Source organism: Ceratotherium simum, chromosome 34, assembly GCF_057802395.1.
Source record: "Ceratotherium simum simum isolate JZ-2026a chromosome 34, ASM5780239v1, whole genome shotgun sequence".
In the NCBI taxonomy this organism is placed as follows: domain Eukaryota; kingdom Metazoa; phylum Chordata; class Mammalia; order Perissodactyla; family Rhinocerotidae; genus Ceratotherium; species Ceratotherium simum.
This window is the reverse complement of record NC_141933.1, coordinates 5,946,283-5,963,125: the sequence shown is the minus strand read 5'-3', so window position 1 is coordinate 5,963,125 and position 16,843 is coordinate 5,946,283. Positions and strand designations below refer to the sequence as shown.

General features: G+C 61.4%; 2 protein-coding genes across 2 annotated transcripts; both read right to left on the bottom strand.

Moving 5' to 3' along the window:
- Positions 1-1,196: 1,196 nt before the first annotated feature.
- TBX10 (T-box transcription factor 10) lies at positions 1,197-9,797 on the bottom strand. The gene is made up of 12 exons (XM_087423116.1): positions 9,741-9,797; positions 9,464-9,635; positions 8,834-8,967; positions 8,007-8,057; positions 7,608-7,873; positions 4,507-4,920; positions 4,327-4,428; positions 3,736-3,907; positions 2,530-2,685; positions 2,181-2,248; positions 1,890-1,984; positions 1,197-1,486 (listed from the first exon to the last, which is right to left on the bottom strand). Exons 1-12 carry the CDS (start codon positions 9,795-9,797, stop codon positions 1,197-1,199), a joined length of 1,977 nt encoding a protein of 658 aa, XP_087279242.1.
- A 631-nt stretch (positions 9,798-10,428) lies between these two features.
- ACY3 (aminoacylase 3) lies at positions 10,429-14,940 on the bottom strand. Its single transcript, XM_014793161.2, has 6 exons — positions 14,439-14,940; positions 13,351-13,546; positions 13,008-13,101; positions 12,766-12,873; positions 12,477-12,586; positions 10,429-10,767 (listed from the first exon to the last, which is right to left on the bottom strand). Exons 1-6 carry the CDS (start codon positions 14,672-14,674, stop codon positions 10,552-10,554), a joined length of 960 nt encoding a protein of 319 aa, XP_014648647.2. The 5' UTR covers positions 14,675-14,940; the 3' UTR covers positions 10,429-10,551.
- Positions 14,941-16,843: the final 1,903 nt, after the last annotated feature.

The following is a 16,843-nucleotide window of genomic DNA, read 5'->3' as shown; positions in this document are numbered from 1 at the left end:
GGGGGCGGGCTCGGGCCGGGGGCGGAGCTGGGTGGATGGTCCGGCGAGTGTGTCCCGAAGCAGGTTGGGTCCCGCGCGGCCCGGCGACCGTCCCCGGCCTTCCTGACTGCGGGCTTTGGGAGTGGGGGTGTCTGCCTGTTGTCACAGGAAGTGCTCCAGGATGCGCGGAGTTGGCGTTTAGGGGTCCGTCGGGCGCCCCTCCAGAGGGCAGAGGGCGTCAGGGGCCGCGGGAGGAGTACCCGGCCTCCCTCCGGGCCTTTCCCCTGGTTCCGCGGGGTGGCGCGCGCCGCCGCCTCCCGCTCCCTGGGCCCCGACTCCAGCCCCAGACTTTTGCCCTGCTTTCCAACCGCCGGGAGCTCGTCCCTCCTCCTCCCCGTCTCCTGCAGTTTCTACTCCTTAGGTGTTGGTTTAAGTGTCACTTTCTCTTGATCGGATTCTCACATCTCTCCCTCGCCCCCGCTGTGGCCCGGGTGGTCACTGCCCGACGTGCTTCTGCACCCCTCCGACGACCAGAGGACCCCAGCCTTGCGCACCGCACCTAAACCCGGCATGGCAGGTGTCGCCGTGCTTTGCTGGGTAACTGAGCAGGTCCCAGTGCTTCTCTGAGCTGGTTTTGGTCCTCATCCGGGCACACAAGGCAGGGAGCAGGAATCCCAGCCTCCCTCACAGTTCTGCCACTCTCCTGCTTTCCTGAGGCCCTCCACCGTAACCCCCGAAGACAGAAGTGCTCTGACCACCCATGCCAAATGGTTTAATGTTGGGGGAAGGGAGAGGAAATCAGGGTTTGGAGGAGTCACCCCCAAGGCAGAGGGGGCAGGTTGGGAGGTAGGAGGCCTGGTTCCAAGCCCAGCCTTGCTATGACTCTGGGCAGGTAGCCTCCCCCACCTGCTCTGCTCTCCTTGGGAAGGGAGGGGTCTCTGCAGAGATGGGGCTGGAGGAAGTGTGGTCCAGGATAAGAGGACTCTGTCCAGAAAGAGAAAGACAAACACTGCATGATTTCACTCATATGTGGAAGATAAACCAAGATACGGACAGATAGAACTGTTTGGTGGTTACCAGGGGCAAGGTGTGTGTGGGGGCACAAGGGGTGGAGGGATGCATTTATATGGTGACTGATAAATGATAATGTACAACAAAAATTTCACAATTAAAAAAAATTTTTAAAAAAGAGGACTGTGTCCACAGGGCTCCCACCATCACTGAGGGTCCTGGCCAGGCCCCAGGCACATGGCGGTGGGGGACAGAAGCCCCAGCCCAGCTGGGAGGGGCAGGCCCCCCTGATCTCTGTCAGCCTGGATACTGGGAAGGGGGTACGGTGTGGGTCTGGCCCTTGGGATCCTGAGGGGGCTTGAGGCTCCAGGGTACAGGCTCTGATAGGCGGGGGACCGGTAGGTGGCTGGGGCCAGCAGAGCTTCAGGGGGCGCCAGCAGCTGATGGTGGAGCCGGGCAGCAGTCCTGGAGGTGGAGGCTGGAGCTTTGTTGAGATCTGAGGGAGGCAATGGTCTGAGTGGACCCCAGACCTTCCCTCACACCCTCAGCCTGCCCTGTCCTGGTCCTGGCTCCTCCCATCCCAAGTTGCCCACCTCTCAGCCTTTGCCCTTGCTCTTCCCCACCTGCTCTCTCTGTCCAAACGCTTCCCAGTCCTCCAAGGCCCAGCTTGGGAACCACCTCCTCCAGGAGGAGGAGCCCGCCTGACACCCCCTACCCCTGCTCTCAGCACCTTGTCCCTGCCTTGGGCCCGATACTGTCTTAGAAATCTCTGCCCCCGCTCCCCGCCTTCTCTGTCCACACAGGTGTCCAGTGGGATTGCTGAGCGCGCTGAAGCCGCTTGCTGGAGGCCCTGTGGCCGTCCGCTCACTCCCCGCCCACCGTACAGGCTCTGGCCTCACCTTTTTCCTGCTCCGTGGAGCCCTTCAGCAGGCAGGAGGCAAGCCTGCGGCAGCGCTGGGCTGGCACGCTGAGCGGGGGCCGTGGAGATACAGTCCTGAAGGTGGGGCAAGCAGGAGTGGGGAGGGGTCAAGGTGAAGAACCCAGGCACAGTCAGAGTCAGACAGTGGGCCCCCAGGACAAGTCAGTGGGCATGACCCTAAAACAGGGGTCAGGAGCTGAGGGCCTAGGAGATGCCTGGGGCTGGGGTGAGGGGCTGGGTTAGGGCAGGACTGGCAGGGGCTGGACAGTACCAGGAGTCCGGGTCACTCTCCCTAAAGCCCTTGGCAAAAGGGTTGCTGGCGATTTTCAGCTGGGTGATCTGCAGAGGAGAAAGTGCAGTTATGGGTCAGCCCTGGCTCAGCCACCCTGTCCCCACTGGATCCCCCAGTCAGGAGGCCCTGCGACCCGGGCCCCTCAGCCCAGGAACCACAGAGCCAGTGGCGTGAAGGCAAGGGGATGACTGGCAGGTGCCCACTGAGTCCCAGCGAAGGGGAGGAGGGCAGGGGTCTGTGTGCATGGAGGGGCTAAGCGCCTCGGGCCTCGGTCTCCGTCCCTGTGAAGTGGGCTGGCAGCTGCCACGGGAGCTGTGGTCTGACCTACCCGGTGGTTCTGATAGGCCGTCACGGCCATGAACTGGGTCTCCGTGAAGATGAAGGACTTGAAGTTCTCCTGGGCGTAGCGCGCGCTGTCCTCGCGTGGGTCCACGAGGACCACGTGGAAGCGGGGCTGGTAGCGGTGCATGGAGTTGAGAATGATCTGTAGGGGTGCGGAAGGGGGTGGACGGGGCGGGCAGCAGCAAGCCCTCACTGAGGCTGAGCATCCTTACCGCTCTGCCTTCTCTCACACCCACATCGCGGCTGTCAGCTTGTCCTTCAGAACTATCCAGAATCTGACTGCCTCTCCCACCCCACCTGGCCACCATCATCTTTCTCCTGGATTTCCTCAGCTGCCTCTTGGCTGGTCTCCCTGCCTTCACCTGGCCCCTCTGTCCAGTCTCCACACAGCAGCCCCCGTGAGCCAGGCATGTCACCCCCTGCTCAAAACCCTCCTGTGGCTCCGACTCCGCACAGAGTAAAAGCCAGAATCCTCTCGGCAGCAAACTGGCCCTGCAGACCAGCCCGGGCAGCCTCTAGGATCTCCTCTCCTCCAGCTTCTCCTCCTTGCTTCGCTCCAGCCACACGGGAGCCTCCTTGCAGTTCCCCAGGGCCTTTGCACTTGCTGTTCCCTCTGCCTGCAACAGCTCCCTTTCTATATGCACAGGCTCCCTCCTCCATTTCCATCAGATCTCTTCAAACATCCCCTTAGCAGCTTCCTGAGCCCCCTGAGCAGAAGAGCCACCTCCGTCTCAGCCCCCCTCCCTGGTTCCTTTTTCTCCTGGTATTTGTCACCATCTGAGACACTGCATACAGTGTCTTCTGGATTCCTACCATCTGCCCCCTACCCCACAAGAGCAGGGATCTTTGTCTGTTTGACAAAGTGTCAACGATGCTGTGTTCCTGCACCTACAACAGGCCTGGCCCGTGGTGGGTGTCTCATAAACATTGTCCACGAGGAGGACAGTTTGCTGGAACATTCCCACGCCCTCAGCCCACTTCGCCACCTGCCTAGACAGTCCCCTCTGCTGTCCAACCCCCGGCCAGGTGAACTCGGCCCCCAGCCTTGGCCATCAGCAGCAGGCGGGGGTGCTGGGCACCGAGGCCACCAGGCACCAAAGGACAGCCGGCCCTGGCTCCTGGCTTCGTCATCATCAGGCCCCAGCGTCCCCCGCCCGGGCCCAGCCCCTCCCCGCTGTGGCCCAGGCCTCACGTGGCCGTTGTCATCCAGCAGGTTGTTGGTCAGCTTGAGCTTCTCGAAGGACACGATCTGGCGCATCCACTGCGCACCCTTGGCCGGCGAGTCGGGGTGGAAGTGCACGCGGCCGGGCGTGGCCGGGTCCGCCTTGCCCGCCACCAGCCAGGCCGAGCTGTGGAAGGCGTACCTGGGGAGCAGGACGAGGTGGCGAGGGCGCCCCGTCTGCCCCCACGACACTCATCTGCTGCCCCCCAGAGCCAAGCCTGGCAGGTGGAGGGGCTGTCACTGCTCATTACTGCCCGTGCACTGTCCCATCTCGCACAGAGGCTCCAAGAGTGCTGTCCGGCCCTGAGTTCCCTGTGGCTGCAGCTGCTGCCCTGGGCTAGCCCACTCTGCCTGCCCAGGCTAGCCCGCTGCCCACTTCAGGCTGTCGGCTGCCTGAGCTGGGCCCCCACCCCTGCGCCACCAGGCTTCCCACTGTTGCCCCCGGATGGGCCTCCCCGACACTGCTCCCGCTGGCCTGCCTCACCCCAGAGTGCAGGTAGGGGTCTGTCTCCCCGTCTCAGCGCTGAGGTCTGAGCTGCTCCCCCTGGCCAGCCCCCAGACCTGTATCTCTTGTCGTCCAGAGGCACGAAGTCCATGAGCAGGGCGTAGTCAGCCAGCGTGTCCATGCCCAGGATCTTCACCTGGAAGGTGGGGAACATTCTCCTGCGGGAGGGAGGTGCTCAGCAGCCCGAATGCGGCCCCAGCCCCCTGCCCCCACCACACACACGCCTGTGCTCACACCTGCCCGCCTTGGTGACAATCATCTCTGTGCCCAGCTGGTTGAATTCCTCCCACAGAGCCTTCATCTCCAGCCGAACCGTCACGCTGGACACAAGCGGGTTCTTGGGACCCTGCCCGGTGGGCTCAGCCACGGCTTGGGCCCCTATGGAGCTTGTGGAAGGGCCTGATGGGAATGGGGAGTCCAGCCGAGGCTCCCAGCTGGAGCTGCTCACGGGCTGGGTGTAGGTCTCTGAGGGTGCCAGTACCCTGAGGCCGGCAGACAGGAAGGCTGGGGAGAGAGGATGGAAGTGTAGGCCCCTCCTCACCTCACCCACCCCCACTCCACCCAGCCAGCCCTCATCCTTCAGGCTGCACCTAGGTGCCACCTCCTCCAGGAAGCCCCCCTTGACTGCCAGGCCTCTTCCCACAGTATCCCTGACTCAGCACCACCGTGTGAGGTAAATGCTCACTGAAAGCTCCTGGAGGCTGGAGACAGGGCCTGTCTGGCTCCCCAGGGAATCTTTGAGCCATCAGGGGGCCATGTGGCCTTGAGCAAATTGTTTCACTTCCCGGAGCCTCAGTTTCCACATCCATCACAAGGGGTTCTTAATACCTGCCTTACAGGACCGATGTGAGGATTTGTGAGGACGCATACAGGGCCTGGCACACAGGAGGCCCTTCAGAAACCACACCTGTTACGGATGAGACCATGGGGGTTGGGGGTGGGGGTCTTTCTCAGCTCTGTGGAGACCCCACTGCCTGGTCCCGTTTAAGGAGAACTGAGCTGAGAGGAGATCCCTGAGTTATCACGAATGACTCTTATCCATCTCCGACCTCGAAAACCTGCCCAAATCTTGCCTCTGGAAGCCCGTTCTAACATCTTTCTTCTCTGGCCTCCTCACTTTTTTCTGAAGATCCTATCTTTTGGTCTACAATCCTGGCACAAGCCTTGGCCAAAATCATTGTGACCCTCCACCCTTCTGATTAAAAAAAAAAATCCTAACTACAATGAGATACTACTTTACATTCACGAGGATGGCTATTACCAAAAACAAAAAACAAGAACAAAAACAAAAACAGAAAATTCCAGTGTTGGCGAGGATGTGGAGAAATTGGGACCCCGTGCACCGTTGGTGGGAATGTAAAATGGTGCAGCCGCTGGGAAACAGAATGACAGTTCCTCAAAAAAATCAAAGATAGAATTCCCATGTGGTCCAGCATTCCCCTTCCAGGTACATACCCAAAGAATCCAGAGCAGGGACCTGAACAGACACGTGTACATCAGTGTTCATAGCAGCGTATTCACAACAGCAAAGGTGGAGGCAACCCAAGTGTCCCTCACTGCACGAACAGATAAGCTAAATGTGGTCTATCCAGACAAGGGAATATTATTCAGCCTTAAAAAGGAAGGAAATGCGGAAACATGCTACCACAGGGACAAACCTGGAGGACACTATGATGAATGAAATAAGCCGGTCACAAAAGGACGTGTGTGTGATTCCACTCATAAGAGACAACTTCATAGAGACAATGGTAGAATGGTGGGTGCCGGGGGCTGGGGGAGGGGAGCGGGGAGCTCGTGTTTAATGGGGACAGAGCTTCCATTTTGCAAAATGCAAAAAGTTCTGGAGATGGATGGGAGTGATGGCTGCACAAGAATATGAATGTACTTAATGCCACTGAGCTGTACACTTAAAAGTGGTTAAAATGGTAATTTTTATGTTATGTATATTTTACCACAATTAAAAATTTAAAACTAGAAAATAAATCCTGAAAAGGAGACTGTTAGTTTCTAGCAACCCCCTAAGGGGCCGAGGGCCTGGGAAAACCACAGGATCCCCTGGGCAGAGGTAGGATTTTGGTGCTGGATGGATGGACAGACAGACAGGCAGACGGGTGGCGGGAGAGTCCTGGGGCGGTATAGTGTACGAGCTGACAGGTGGGCAGTGCCTGGCCAGAGCCAGCACACAGCAGGTGCTAGTGAGAGTGTGGGGCCCAGGCCCCGTGGCCCTACCCTTTGCAGCCCTGAGAGCCACGTGTGAGAAGTGGCACCTCACTAAAGCCCCTGGCAGTTCTGCAGTCTGGGGGCGGGTGGGTTGCCCTGAGAGGGTTGGGCCACATCAGGTCTGCATCCCCCAGAGGGGCATGAAGGGTGGATGGGCTGATGTCCCCACCACCTGGACCAGGCGATCAGATGGGCAACTGCCCGTCGCTCAGCTGCCCTGCAGTGCAAGTACGTCATCCAGGCAACCAGTGCCAGCCCCCAGGGTCCATGGCGATGGGTCCCAGGGGGAGAGGCTCATGGCTTCGCTATGCCTGGGGGCTTTGCAGGCTGGTCACTGGCTCCCAAGTCTTCTACCAGCCCAGCCCCTGTCCCCCCCCACGCCCCCAGCCCCATCAATGTGCTGGCCCTCGGTGCTCTCAGGAACTCTGGGGAGGGGCCCTTCCTCTGCCCAGTTCCTCTGAAAGCCAGCACCCCTGGGGGTCAGGAGATGCCAATTTCCCACAGGCGTGGAGTCAGGTCCGGAGGGGATGTCAGAGGCTTCTCATCCAGCCGCCCACCTTGACACTCAAGGGGGCGAGGCCCAGGGAGCAGAGGCGCCAGGTCCACGGTCACCCACGCCTGACAAGGCTTTCACCTCCCAGAAACGGCTCTGTCCCCCTGCCTGTCAGCAACCCCACATTTGTGTTTGGGTGGCTGCGAGCCCATCAGCCCTGCCCTGGCGGGATCTGAGGCCTCAGCCAGGGGTGCCCCTGCCCCACCCTCTCGCCCAGGGCCTCGGTCCAGTGGGGTTTCCTTGGTCCCCAATCCCTGCCCTGCCCCACTCCCCTGGAGCCCGAGCCTACCCATGGGGCCGCCTCGGCTGCCTGCACTGTACCTGCCATGGGGACAGCCAGGATGTCCGGCTCCTGGAGAAGCCCTGCTCAGCTGGGGCTGGGCTGCGGCTGCCACCAGAGGGGCCCCTGCCTGCCGGGAGTGGTGGTCAGCCTCTCCTGGTCTCCCGGTCCATTCGGCAGCGCCACTCAGCTCTCAGGTGCTCACTCCATCCCTGGTCTCTTGGCAGGACTGTCCTTCCCTCCTTGATCACCCAGGTCTTGGGTCTCCACCTGAGCCTGGGTACCTGGGGTCCTGGCTCTGGGGTGTGCAGGGCCCCTTCTCCAAGCCACCCTCAGACTGGACGGTGCGAGGCCGCTGGCTGGTCTTATCCAGCTCTAGGGCGGTGCTATGCAGGAGGAGGGCAGGTGGGAAGGCTCTGACGTCGCAAAGCCTCCTCTCCCGCTCCCGGTCCCCGCTCCTGGTGCCCTCCCTTCCCCAGCTAGGAGCCCCCCAGCCATTCCTGATCAATGGGCCCAGGCGCAGGGCGGGGAGGCCCGCTTTGAGGATGCGCTGTGTGGTCCACAGAGGCCCAGGCCTGGCAGACTGGAGGGGCTGGGGGCTGATGGGGCCTTGGGGAGGTTGGGGAGGCCACAGTACTGGCAGGAGCACGGAGGGCTGAATGGCAGAGGCGGTGCCCTCTCACCAGGACGCAGACCCCTGACCTGGGGCTGCTGGTGTGGAATCGCCGGGGAAGCTGGAGAGGAAACGCTGGCGGGGGAGGGGGGTGGCAGCAGCAAGTGCTGGCAGAGGCCAAGCCCCCGGACTGGGTGACAGGGAGCCGGGTCCTCCCAATGGCTCGGCCCAGTGAGCTGTGCAGGTCCCTGATAGTCCCTGTGCCTCAGTTTCCCCAACTGAACTAAGTGCATAATCTCTTCCGCCTGGGACAGGCTGGCTCAGCCTGGGAGCAGTAAGCTGTCCCCATCCTCGGTGACGATGCCTACATAGTCCCCACAGGGTAGGATGCTGGCTCACGTCAGAGGCCTCTGGGGCATGTGTCTGCTCTGCCCGTGGGTCTGTCTGTTCTCTCCAGGCTGTCCCCGACTGTCCGGGGCTGAGCATTCAGGGGACATGTGTATCACTGGTCTGGAAGGCAGACGGGGCTGGGGTCCTCCGAAGCTGGTGGCTCTCAGTTGAGAGTGCTGCTTGGTCATTTCTTCCCTGCCCTGTGGCCCAGGAGGATCAGCTGGCTAGACCCCAGGTTCGCCCATTCTGGGAGGGAGCAGCCCAGGCTAGCCCCCAGGCCAGAGTACCAGGAGAGAGCACAACAGCCTGGGCTGGGCATGCTCAACTGGGGTCCCCAAGGTAGGCGGGACCCCCCACACACACCTCCTCCAGAGTCGAGCACTGGGGACATGGGGTTGGCAGAAACGCACACCTAAGACGGGGCACGAGGGGCGGAGGGTGGGAGGGGCTGCTTCTGTCCTAGTGTAACATCCGGGCCCCTCCCAGAGCTTCATGCCCAGGGCAGACCTCGCCTCCCTTGAGCTCAGAGATGCCTGCTGCTCTGTCCCCTGCACCCCAGATCTCTGCCCGCGAGCTGGGAGGACCCTGGCACAGACGCATGCCCAGCTGTGGGAGGAAGCCCGCGCCGCCTCTGGGGTTTGCTGCCAGGCAAGAGGAGGGGGCTTGTGATAGAGGCTCCCGGCGCTCTCAGGGGCCACAGGGGGGGTGGATGGGAAATGGGAGAGACAATGGAGGCGTGTGGGGGATCCACACCAGTCCTGGTGGCTCCCCCTCAGACTCCCGGAGTGGGCCAGCCCGGGGTTCTGCTGGCTCCTGATGTGTGTGTATGCACACATGCTTGCACATGCCTTTGGTCTGTGTAATGGGAAACACCCACACGTGCGTGAGCACACTGACACACCAACCCACATGCACACAGACGAACCCGAGGCCAAGGACCCATGACCACCCGTGTGCACAAGCACAAACTCCTGTGTGCATGGATTCACACGCTCTCTTACACACACACACACACACACACACACACACACACACACCATGCACACAGGCACGCCTCCCTGCACAGCCTCCTCCCCGGCTGGCCCGCCCTTCCTGCCGGAGGCACCCACTGGCCCCCTGCCCCCTCATCCATCTTGCCTGCCAGCCCGTCCCTGGTGCCCCCACATCCTTCACACCTTCTCATCTCGCTGCTCAATAGCAGGAGGCAGCGCGGCAGCCGTGGCCGCGGGGAGATGGATGGGTCAGGCGGGGTACAGAGGGGCGGGGAGTGACGCCCGAGAGCATGGAGCTCGGGGCTCCACCAGCCCCGCTGTCAGGCGGGTGTGGAAAGCGTGAGGCTGCGTCCAGGCCCCGTCCTACCCTGCCCGGTTCAGCCCTGTCGTGAACACCCTGCAGAGAGCCCCTGGATCAGGACCGGGGGCCCCAGCAGCAGACCCTGTGCCCGCTCCCCACCGCCGCTGATGTGGAGCATCCTGGGATGGTGGAGGAGGCGGACTTCCCTCCGTCCCAAGCCAAGGCACCTGCTTCCTGTGTCCCCGCACTTGGACGGGCTGTCCAGGGTGGGGAGAGCCTTGTCGAGCTGCACCCCCTCCCCTGAGTCCCCACGGGCGCCAGGCTCATTACACACCTGGAAATGCACACCTGGACGGTGCGCCGGCCACATACAGAGCTCCCCAGGAGAACGCCCAAGATACTGAGGCTAGCGGAAACACGTGTGTGCAAAGACATACACGAGCACACACACACTCAGCACCTGGGGCAGGCACACACATGGATACACCCACACACGTGCACACACATGGGCACAGCTTCTGCTCCCCCAGACCGACTCTCTGGCCCTGGGAGTGTAGCGGAGTTTGCCTCTGGGTTGCAGTCTCCTCTGGAAGTCCCTCTGCTGGCCCCAGGACAGTCTTTTTCCAAGTTACCCCCACACTATGGGATCTTCCCCCTGGGCACTGATGGACAAGTATGGGCACAGAGACAGCCACCACTGGCCCCAGGACACAGCATGTCCAAGACCACACTGGGCCAGACCTGCCCCAAATCCTGAGGTCACAGAGAGGGGCTATGCAGGACAGAGGATACAAACCATGGACCCCGGACATCTTCCATTTTATAGAATGGGAAACTGAGGCACAGAGGTATGGGGGTGGCAAAGGGCCCTGGGCTGGGGAGTGTGCCTCAGGATCCATTCTTCAGATGGGAGGGCTGAGGCTGGGCCTGGGTTACGGACCCCGGGTGGTGGTGGGGGCCAGCGCGGGCAGGGCGGGCACGGAGAACGTGAGCTTCTCAGTTTGGAAGAAGGCAATGCCCTTCTCATAGTAGGCGGCCTCATTGATGAACACAGGGTGCACGGTGGACTCCCCCTCATAGAGCACGTCCTCGCCGCTGAACATCTGGAAGATGGGCGCGCCGGGCCGCAGTGGCTCGAAGTCTCGGTCCTGAGAGGAGAGCCAAGGGCCGAGGTTGTTGGCGTTGACCTCTGCCCCGGCCCCTGTGGGAGCCACCCCAGCAGGGACCGCCCAAGTGTGTGGGCGAGGACTTATGGCCTCGCCCACACAGTCCTTCACTTCCTCAATTGATGTGACAAGGTGTCTGCTGAGATGCCAGCTGGCTCTGTATCTAAATGGAGACACCAGTCATCTTAAAAAGACATTTGTCATTGTGGAAGTGCAGTCTAGTGGTTATGGCCACAGATAGTGAAACCTGGGTTCAAATCCTTGCTGGCTGTGTGATCTGGAGCAAGTCACTTAACCTCTCTGGTCCTTAGCTTCCTCATCTGTAACATAGAGATTATATCTCCCCCATCAACCTGAGGTTTAAATCAAATGGCTAATAGTGTCTGGCACGTAGTAAACACAATATAAAAGTTCATTAAATATATTTTAAAATTGTGGAACAAATCACTCAAAATGACTGTTATTACTTAGCCTCTGCATGGAAGATGGGCAGGGCGGCTTAACACCCTCTAGCCTTAAACGCTGAAAGGATGGTGCCCCTCCACCATAACGTCATTACAAGTAAGATGACACCTCCAAATAAAACACGAAGCTGTAATAAGAAGACAAAAAAGTCCAACCAAGTTCTGATTTTCCTACAATTGTTACTTTGGTCCTTTAAAATATTTTTGAAATATCAAATTCTTCCCAACATTTCTCTCTTTTTCGTGCCTGTGCTCTGCTGTGCCCTCAGCACATGCCGGCTCTGTCTGCTGGGTGGCTCCCACGCTGGAGGTCCCGCAGGCCTTGGGGACCAGGGCCTGTACCTCTCAGGGACGGACAGGGCTGACGGAGGAAGGAAGTGGAGGCCCCCGCAACAGAAGCCCATCCTTGCAGAGGTTCAGCATTACTTGGTCACCTCTGATACTAAGGGGAGGGTCCCCCACCTGAGTTCCGCTGGCCCATAAGGACTCATCGCGGAGGAGGGGGCTCTGGCTGGTCACTGGTGAGGGGGGAGGCTGGTGCCAACAGAGCAGGTGGCCCCCTCTGAAGCCCCTCTCACCTCTGAAGGCCAGTTGGGGGGCTTGGGGAACAGTTACTAAGGAGGCTAGGACACCCCTGCTGCCTGGGCACTGCTGGACACCAAGGCCACGGAGGGCATGGGCCGTTTCAAAAGCCCCCCCATGTGACAGCACGCAGAGCAACAGCTGGGGGCCAGCCCATTCTTCCCAACCTCCTCCTGGTGGTGTAGAAGCAGAATTGCCCAATTCCTGGAACATTCAGGAAGGGAGGCCTGGAGAGGGACATGCTGGACTCCCTGCTAATGTGCATAGGGATGCTCAAGAACTTAATTGGAAAATACAGAAAGGGCTCTGTATTTGCACCCCCAGGCAGAGGAATTGGGTCGTGCCTGCCCCCATCTCCTCCCTCCCTCTGCCTTCTGCAGCCAGGAGAGGCGTGTCCAGGCTGTTGAGGGGTCCTCTCATGCCTTCCGTGGGTGCCATGAGGATCACTGTGGCCCCAAGTTCCAGGCCTGCGTGTGGGTTTCCAGGGGAGGCAGTAGGGGGCCCAGGCTCCCGTCCTCCTGCTCCTGATTCTGAGATGCTGGTGACCCTGTGGCAGGCACCTGTGGTCCCTTCCTTTGGGCCTCAGTTTCCCCTGACACCCCCAAGGCTGTGACCCAGGAGTCCCCTCCCAACACACACACACACCTGCAGCTGAGGATGCACAGTGCCTGCCAAGTCCCCGGCCTCCGTGCGGGGGAAGTCCACGAAGCTCAGGCTTCTATAGGCTTCCATCTCAAAGGCAGGTAAAGCCGTGCCTGTGTGGGAGACCAGGTGTGTGAGCCCATCCCTCCCTCCAGCTCTGTGGCGGGGTGGGCCGAGGAGGCCACTCAGGGCTGGTTCCAAGCCTGGCCATGAGCCCGGCTCCTTGGCCCCTGGGCCAGGCCCTCTCCTCTTTGGGCCTCAGTTTCCCCGGCAAGGCCCTGGGAGCTCTCACCCTGGTTGAAGAGCTCAATGAAGTCCAGAGCTGCAGCCACCAGGGCTCTCATCCTGGTGAACAGGTCGGCCCGCAGCACGCCCTGAGGCTGGGGGCCCAGCTCCAGGGCTGGGGACCGGGAGGCAAAGGGTCAGGCAGGCTCCACAGAGGGAGGGTGCTCCAGACCCCAGGCCCCTGGCCCCGCCCATCATCTGGCCCGGCCCCTCCAGGCCCCGCCCACTTCTCCCACGGTGGCGGCCTACTCATTCCGTTCTTGGCTATCGAGTCCAGGTGGAAACTCTCCTTCCCGGGCACCTGCGACAGGAAGACCCGGCAGGGCAGCTCCGGGCTCTGCAGCTGGGAGCGGGAGGGGCGGGTCAGGGCCCTAGGCCTGCTCGGGAGGGGAGACTGAGGCGGTGGGGGAGAGCATGGAGGGAGCACGGGGCCCGTCCCCCCCCCCCCCCGCCCCGCTCTCCGGTGGGGAGGGGGAGGGGAGGAACCAGAGGGCCTGGAGTACCCGAAGGTGGCAGGGAAGGGGGGCCATCCCCTCTGCCCCCTGTCCCCTTCCCCACCCTCCCTCGCTCTGTCCTCTGGGGGCAGGGCCACCTGTAGATGGCGGCACAGGTGCAAGGCAAAGGCGTCGTGGGCGTTGTCCACGAAGAGGCAGGCGGCCATGTTGGCCGTGGTGTTGTGCAGGTCGAGGATGAAGGCGAAGGCCCGGCCGGAGTCCTTGGGCCCCACCAGCCGGTTCAGCTCTTGGGCCCTTGTCACCTCGTATGGGTCGCCTGGGTGGGCCGTGGCACTGCAGGGGCAGGAGTGGGGTGTCAGCCCCCCGCCATGCTCAGTCAGTGATCAGAAGTTTAAAGGGAGAGCAGCCTCATGGTGCCCACAGGAGTGAAGCTGCTGGGACACCGCAGGAGAGACAGAGCAGCTCCAGGGCTCTTCCTTCAGGCCACTGTGGCCTGCCTGCTTGGCTCAGGACCCTCGTTGGCTCCTCACCATCCCCATAAAGTCCAAACCCTCGGCCGCCGCCTCATTAGCTTTCACTCCAGCCACACTTCCGAGCACCATGCTGGTCTCACCTCCAGGCCTTTGCACCTGCTGCGCCTTTCCTGGGAACCCCTCTCCTCTCTTCACCTGGTTAACTTCTTCTCCACTTGGCTGAGATACCACCTCCTCCAGGAAGCCTTCCCTGACTGCCTTTGGCCAGGTGAGATGCTTTGTGTCGCCCCCACCCCTGCATTTAGCTTCCTGGGTTGTGGTTGCTGGGTTCTTCCTCTGTCTACCCCAGTAAACTGAGGACAACACCTCGGTCCTATTCCCCATCCTCTCACCTGAGCCACCTGGAGCCTGGCTCAGAGATGGGGCTCACTGCATATCCACTGAAGAACGGTGTGAACAGTGGTTGGGGCACAAGACAAGTAAACACAGCCTGTGGGGCTGATCTGAGGCAAGCCCAGGGTCTGGGGGACCCAGAGGAGGCCCTGACCAGCCTGGAGTTAGGACAGGCTTCCTGGAGGAGGCGGCATCAATCTGGATTTCTCCAAACTGAAAAAGGAGGAATGGGTATCCCAGGCAGAGAGGTGCGCCCTACTGGTGGCTGGAGGGGGTGTCTGAGGTGGGGACTTCAGTGCCAGGCTGAGAGGCTGGGCCGGCTTGGCCGACAGGGGCCCCATAGTGGTGAGAACACTCACGTGAGAAAGGCACTGGTGAAGGTGCGGTTGAGGTCACGGCCCACGTAGCAGCGGCAGGCAGCTGTAGCCGCCGGGTTGGCCAGCACGGGCGTGGCGGAGAAGCTGGGTCTCTGCGGCTCCCCCGGGGCCCGAAGCCAGTGCCGGACCAGGTAGACGCCAGACATCTCGTTGCCGTGGGTGCCCCCGGTCACCGCCACGCGGCGCAGGGGCTCTCGGGGCACAGGCCACGAGCACATCCCCGTGTGGGTTGGAGCGCCTGCTGGTGGGCCTGCCTGGGTGACCCTGGCACAGACACAGGGCCCCGTGGCAGAGCTGGGATGGTGGTGATGAGCTCCCTGAGGCCTGAGGAGGCCAAGCCAGGCAGGGCGGCTGTCTGTCAACAGGTGTGGCTGGATGGTAGCTCAGCTGTGTCCCGTGTGTGCCTCCAGTGGCCCAGCTCAATGTTTCTCCCTCGGGGAGCCTACAGTCCCTCCCCTTCGAATCGGCACCTCTCCTTCGAGGATAAGCATTACCCTCCCCGGCCTTTCTCTGAGGAGACCATTTCCCTGCTCCCACTGGAGACAGTTTCTTTCTCCTAAGTTGAGAAGAGGGGCCCAGACATTCGGGGAGATGGAGTCATCAAGGCATACTCCCTTAGGCAAGAAGATTATGCACCCACTTTACAGATGGGGAAACCGGGGCGCAGCATGGGGAGTGGAGAGCTCCACATGAATTAGCGGTGGAGGTCTGGCTTCCTGCTCCTTCCTGCCTCTCCCACGTGCTCCTCGGAGCTGGTGCAGGGGCCTCAGGGAGGGGTGAATACCTGCAGATGCGGGTCTGGCTTCCTGGGCCTCCAGGGCTGGGGTGAGCCCCTCCTAGGCCAGCGTCTATATATGGGCCTGGAGATCTCCAGGCAGGAAGTGTTTGTGCTGAGCTGGCAGGGAGCAGGGGGCGGGTGGTGTGGCTCAGGTCCACCCAGAGGTCAGGTCGCTGGGGTCTCCCCGCCCAGCTCCCCCCCGCAGTGTTACTTGCCGCTGCCGAGTTCAGGTCCCGCGGCCAGGCTCCCGTCCTTGCCCTCTGTCCTTCCTCTGGGAATAGGGGCAGCCCTGCCTCCCAGGGCCAGGTAGGGCTCCCGCTGGGGAGCTGCACTTGGGCTTGGAAAGTGAGCTGCAGGGACTCTACGGCTTGGGATGAAGACAAATTCCCCCAGAGAGAGCCCCAGAGGGCTGCCAAGCACAGGCTGTTTACTGCACGGGTGTCCAGCCAGGGGCGCCGGGTCTGACCAGGCCACTGCCAGTTACTTACTGAGGCGTGAGCCTTGGCGGCTGTCCAGATGAGAAACGTCCTCCCCTCCACCCGCTCAGCAACATGCTTCTGTCCTTGCAGCCCCCAGAGGGCCAGGTTCACTCCCAGGCCACCCTTACCCTAAAGGGCTATGGTCTGTGGGGGTCCCAGCTTTATAGCTCTTTGATGCTTTCAAAAAAGTTTCAAAATATTTCCTCCCGTATTATTAGCCGTTTTCAGGGACAGGTGAAACTCAGATGACTCAGCTGCTCTGTTTTGGAAATGACCTTCAGACCCATTTTACAGATGTGGAAACTGAGGCTCAGACAGAAGGACTAAAGGCACACGGGGCACTAGAGGTGAGGCTGGACCTGGAACCTAGGGGCATCCAGTCTGAGCCCACACTCTCCCTGCTGCTCTCATGGGGCAAGGGGGAAGGATGAAGGCGAAATCCCCTGCACCCAGCCCTGGAGCCTGTCCTCCGCCCCACCTGTCCTCCCCCCACCGCTCAGCTCTCAGAGGGGAGCTGAGGACAGTCCAGAGGTCCCTGAGGAGACAGGCAGAGGCGGGCAGTGAACTATGCAGTCGGGTCACCCATTACCTACTGTATGCCAGGCCCGGGGGCCCTGTCGTTCCTCACTGCCAGACTGGGTCCTCCCTGGCCGGTCCAGCCCTGCTCCAGAACCAGGCCCACCAGCTCCCGTGGCCGAGCCCCCCAGGCCAGCCCTGTTTGCAGCTGCTCAGATCACACACCACTCATGATGAGGGCCAGGCCCCGCTCACCACTCTCCCAATCTCCTGCCATCCCCACCTGGATCGTGGGATTGTGGCTCCCATCAGGACCGCTCGTACCTCAATAGGGTGGCTGGGAGGGTGGGGAAGTGTGAGGCTGGGTCACCAACAGGGCAGGGCTCCCTGATAGCTCATCCAGGGGCCACCCCCTCCTGGGGTCTGGAGGCTCAGCAAAGGGAGGGCCGAGACCTCCAGTAGGGTCGTTGAATCTTCATGGGAGCCGCCCCGGAAGGCCGCAGAGGGAGGGCAGGTCTCCCTCAGGCCGTTTCATGGGTGTGGACCTGGGCTCTAGGTTGAATGACTTGGCAGTGGTCGCAGAGCGAGTCAGCGGGGGGCCTGTGTCTGCCTCC

Bases quoted from the DNA above. Each gene is read 5' to 3' on its own strand.
- ACY3 (XM_014793161.2), bottom strand. From the start codon at position 14,674: ATGTGCTCGTGGCCTGTGCCCCGAGAGCCCCTGCGCCGCGTGGCGGTG. The intron at 12,587-12,765 runs GTGAGAGCTCCC...TCTCCCACACAG, and splicing joins CATTGAGCTCTTCAACCAGG to GCACGGCTTTACCTGCCTTT. The intron at 10,768-12,476 runs GTGTGTGTGTGT...CTCTCCTCTCAG, and splicing joins CTGTGCATCCTCAGCTGCAG to GACCGAGACTTCGAGCCACT.
- TBX10 (XM_087423116.1), bottom strand. From the start codon at position 9,797: ATGCTCCACATCAGCGGCGGTGGGGAGCGGGCACAGGGTCTGCTGCTG. The intron at 8,058-8,833 runs GTCTGCCCTGGG...TTTCCTCTCCAG, and splicing joins CTGAGCTCAAGGGAGGCGAG to CTTCCCCGGCGATTCCACAC. The intron at 2,686-3,735 runs GTGAGGCCTGGG...GCACCCCTACAG, and splicing joins TGCTGGATGACAACGGCCAC to ATCATTCTCAACTCCATGCA.